The 5065-nt window shown below is 40.4% G+C and overlaps 1 protein-coding gene across 1 annotated transcript; it reads right to left on the bottom strand.

The window, feature by feature from the left end:
• Positions 1 to 560: 560 nt before the first annotated feature.
• On the bottom strand, positions 561 to 5061 carry LOC125530056 (sorting nexin 2A-like; the record flags this gene model as incomplete). The annotated part of the gene is made up of 5 exons (XM_048694454.1): positions 561 to 865; positions 962 to 1048; positions 2249 to 2509; positions 2870 to 3079; positions 4687 to 5061. Coding segments are annotated over 5 exons (1014 nt in total), but the record flags the coding sequence as incomplete, so codon positions are not given.
• Between the last annotated feature and the right edge of the window lie 4 nt (positions 5062 to 5065).

The following is a 5065-nucleotide window of genomic DNA, read 5'->3' as shown; positions in this document are numbered from 1 at the left end:
TTGTGTTCTGGCAATTTGGAGCTTTATTAATTTTTCAAATAAAACCATATGTCGGCAGCACTTTTCGCCTAAAATGTTTTAACTTGCGGGACTTTTTTACAGGCAATTTTTGGGATTTCAATCAAAACTAGCAAAAAGAACTTAAATTTTGGTGACAAACTCAGTTGAATCTGTGACGCTGGTAGGATTTCAATGGTTGAACACTCCTCAGCCACATCATGTAAGCTTGGCACCAGGCCATCCACATCGACGCGATTCCTACTGGACATGCGCACAAGACGACGAGGGAAATACTAGTAGGGCGGAGATACCACGCAACTCCCAAACTTGGCAATGGGTATGCAGAGAAGAAGAAAAAAGTGCATGTGGGCAACTGTGGTCTCCAAATGCACATTTGGATAAGTAAAGATAGCCAGCCACACGCTCGCCAGCCAGCCCAGTCAGCAGTCGGCAGCGTGTGAAAGCTGGATTTGTTGTGTTTGCCACTGGCACGATGCAAACCAGATGCTACTCCTGTGCCACCAAACATTTCATTGTGGCAATAGAGAAAGAACGAGTGCTCAAACCAAATATTACTCCTGTTTCACCTCTCTTTTTTCTGTCCCTTGTCTATAACAAGACCGGGTAGCCGCAATAAATTATCGCGCAATTGTACAGATCTCAGGAGGAGGTTGCATCACAATGGCAAAACTGGAGAGAACAAAGGAAAGGTTGTGCCGGTGTTCAAGTCAGGGGCAAAATCCACTGCTATACTAGTACTGTACACCAAAGCTGCATGCCTGCATCAGTTGCTCCTGTTTGCGTATACTTTAGTTTCCTCTGCGACCTTTCCCCACATATTAGCAAAATGGTCCGAATATGAGACCTGCCAATTCATATCAAAGAGGTTATTTCTGTTCAACGACGCTGTTGCAGTTCCTGCCACACATTTCATGGTCAAAATTGTGCAGTACATTCATACCTGGTTTACAACATATCCTTTCAGCATCTCAATAAGATCCCGACGCCTATCCTTGTCAAATCTTTTAATTTCAGTCATGTTATTTTCCTGCATTCAATATAGAGAAGGTAAATGGCAGAAGGGCGAAATTATAATTCTTTCGGATGCAGCATGGTTCCAAAATTCAGTAACACACACTCCCAACATCCCAGAGGCCTGCAAAAAATTGATGTGCCAACTCCACACAAGAAATCAACCTCCACCCATTTTTCTAACTCAAAAAATGATCCTGCAGTTTGTACCATTGTCCGCATACCCTGAAAATACATGTTGAAACTCCAAAAAAGACGCACATACGTGATGATCCACTCCCAGGATCTTAGCACAAAGACAAAGACCACCCTCTGGGATCTCTTAAAGCAAAGCAATATGTTATCATAGAAAGCCTAGTATGCATACATAATCTACCTGATCAGTCATTTAAATTTTGGGAAACTCTTAAAAAATTGAAGAGAATTATTTTTTTTTGCAGCAGCAATAGCTCAACTAACACATTATATGTGGATTAGCATGTACTCCCTCCGCTCCTAAATATTTGTCTTTTTAGAGACTACAAATGGACTACCACACACGGATGTATATAGACATATTTTAGAGTGTAGATTCACTTATTTTGCTCCGTATGTAGTCACTTTTTGAAATCTCTAGAAAGACAAATATTTAGGAACGGAGGGAGTATATAGTTTCACTAGCTAGAACTCGTCCCTCCTTTGTATTAATCCCAGCTGTAGCTATGCTTTCCTGCGGAATGTGTCAACCAGAAAAGGTAACAGAATATACTTATGGACAAACATAGTTCAACTACATGTTAGCCACCAACCTACATCATGGTGACGGTAATCCTAAATTTTGTTCTGATTTTCAAAGGCATAATATTGAAGGATAATGACTTGACTTGAACAAACTGCTTTTCTAGTTGGTATTTTGTATTCACAAACATAGCAGCAATGCCTCTTATAATGTTTAGAAGCTTCAAAAATATGCTACTCATGCCTAATATTATTCGATTATGTGTGCAGCTATCACAAGAATATTAATCTTTAGGACAATTATTCTAGCATGTACTACTATCTTGGTCAACAGACTTGGTTGAGGACGTGCGCCAGTTTTCATTAATAAACCATCCAATGAGAACATTTATCTTAAGCTTTTGTTTTCTTCTATATGATTTTCCATTTTTCCATATAACTTCATGCTCCATAAGTTTTCCAAAAGAACAATATCACTTCACAATTTTTGGCAGTTTACCTTAATACTTTCATATTCTCTAAGAGCTTGGTTTTTCACTCCTTCTCTTGTGCTTATTGTTTCTTTCAATCCCTCTATCTTCTGATACCTTGTCCATTCCTGCCCAATACCTCTTGATGATACAGATTCAAGTCTTCCTGCCCTAGTGTGCAAGAAAAACAGATCTGCTGACAGACTTTGCACATGTTGTAAAGCGTTTGAACGATCAGTAAACGCATGATTAACAGATATCATCATCTCCAAGTATTCATGGATAGTATCCTGCATACCCATAAATATTTCACTGTTATGATAAAATACATACGAAATTCTAAGATACAATACTCCCTCACTGTGCCCAAATAGATAACGTATAAATTGAGTCAAAAACTCAATGTCTTCTAAGTTTGACCAAACATATATACAAAAATATGAAGATAAACAATACCAAATTAATATCAATATATCCACCATTAGATATACTTTCATATATATTTATTGAATGTTGTAGTTGTTGATAGTTTCTTCCATATATTTGGTCGAACTTGGAAATAATTAACTTCTTAACTGAATTTATACGCCACCTATTTAGGGACAGAGGGAGTATTCATGTCTATTTGAGTTTGTGGCATATGCACATACCAGCTGTTGTACAACTTCAGAATTTAATTTTGCCTGAGATCTGCTGGACTTGACAACAGAATTTGCAAAATGTTGGATAACACCAGCCCGTCTTCTCTCGGAATTACATGTTGCCTGCTCCCTTTCAAATTTTGCCAGTTTAATCAATGTCATTCCCAAATGAGCTGTCGTTGTTCGAAGATCATCCTGAGCTTTAACAAGTGATTCCGCCTATATAAAATGCAAAATTAGAATATAACAATAGTAGTTTCCTGAACCAGAACATACCATTCCAAAAGTTTTATGAAAACTGTGAGTGCGCAAGAACAGAATAGGCGTTTCAAGACTTATTCTGCAGATAACAAAAAAGGAAGACCAGAAAGTGGAATGGAGCACATTTCTATCTATGTACCAAGAGAACTTGACATTGCACTATTTTGGAGGCAACTATTCAATATGTCATGCTATCTACTACTCCCTCCGTTCCCAAATATAAGTCTTTCTAGAGATTCCACCAAGTGACTACATACGGAGCAAAATGAGTGAATCTACACTAAAATATGTCTACATACATCCATATGTTGTAGTCCATTTGAAATGCCTAAAAAGACTTATATTTAGGAATGGAGGGAGTATATGTCATAAATTCCTCAAGCATATAAGGTGAATACCATATGTTGCTACTTCTCTGATAAAACATCATGCATGTATGTTCACATACCATTTTATACATAAGCAAAAATATGTGGTCCGGCCAGTGGCCCCAAGAGGCCTTAACCAGGTCGGTGGCAAAGGCCGGGTCTAGTAACACTGCTTCTGATAGGCCAATTTGTCAACTCCATGGAAAAGTAAACTCAATTTTCATTCTTTCGTAAATCAGAGAATTAGATAAGTACCATCTAGATCAGAGTAACCTAGTCATTCATTAGAAAAATGAAGGTAAGATGGTCCATATAGAAATTTTATTTGGCCGCTGAAAGTGTGTTCATGTTTGTTGGCTGCAGCCGGTTCCTATATCAATCAAAATAAGTAAAGGCGTGAGCTGAAATGACTCAGAACAAGAGGAGCCAGAAGATTTGTAGCCCTCTGCACACAAATGCCTTATTAAATATTTAAAGATGAACTGAACCGACCGACCTCAGAACTTTCCAACAGATCACATCATCGCCCATGAATCAGTGTCAGAATTTTCTGCTATGACTACATATGTTGGCAAAACCTAAAACTATCGAATGCCAATAATAGTTAAAATAGCCAGGGTTTGATCTAAAAAAAGTTAAAATAGCCTGGGTTCGATCTAAAAAGTCTTAAATAGCCAGGGATCATAACCACCACGAAAAATTGTTGTGAAATTGGAACCACTGTTTAGCTAATTAGCTTGAGGAATTGAAAGAAACCATCTTACGAACATGAGTTAAATAATTATAAACAGTACATAAATTTATATAAAGTGCTAATTGTGCTGCCACGCATAAGAAATAAACACAGGGCAACGTATTCCCGTCTGCGGTGGTGGTCAGAGTTGAGGTCAGGCCCCACTCCCTCTTCCTGCTCCTTCCCCTTCTCCCTCCCCCTCCCCCTTCATCTCTTGATATTCATTCATCCTCCCATCAATGGCGCTCAGATGGTCATGCACTAAGACCGTTTGGTAATTAGATTTACCCTAGGTGATAAAAGAATGAAGCAAGTAACAGCTTCCTATAAGATTGATGTTACTTAAGTTATATGAGACTGTTTGATCTGCTTTTGAGCTTTGATATACCACCTAGTGCAGGTTGTCTATGCACGATAATGATACTATGTCTGGAAAGCAAGAGAGATGACGGTGGTACAAGCACCTGCTGAGACGTCGTTGTGAGCTGCTGTTGCAAGTCCTCGAGCCTGGACTTGTGCGACAGGAATTCTGTATCAGTCTCCTCCTCCACAGGCGGTGGCTTCGTGGCCACCAACCCATTGACAACGGTCTGCTTCAAATCCTTAAACATCCCAAATAAGTCCCTCCCAGCTTTGGCCGGGACCGTTGGGATGGCGGCATTCACCGTGGTGGTCCAGTGCCGCGGCGCCTCGCCTTGGAAGGCGGCGATGGCGCCGGGCTCGGTAAGGAAGGTGCGGAGGTCAGGGCTGCGGCCGACGACGGGGTGCGCGGCGAGCCGGCGGAGGTAGCGCTGGAGCGCGGTGCAGCGCTGGCTGACGAAGTCGTGGCGCTGCATGACCTGG

Source organism: Triticum urartu, unplaced genomic scaffold (assembly GCF_003073215.2).
Source record: "Triticum urartu cultivar G1812 unplaced genomic scaffold, Tu2.1 TuUngrouped_contig_6039, whole genome shotgun sequence".
In the NCBI taxonomy this organism is placed as follows: Eukaryota; Viridiplantae; Streptophyta; class Magnoliopsida; order Poales; family Poaceae; genus Triticum; species Triticum urartu.
The sequence above is the reverse complement of the archived record's forward strand: the minus strand, read 5'-3'. Positions and strand labels throughout refer to the sequence as shown.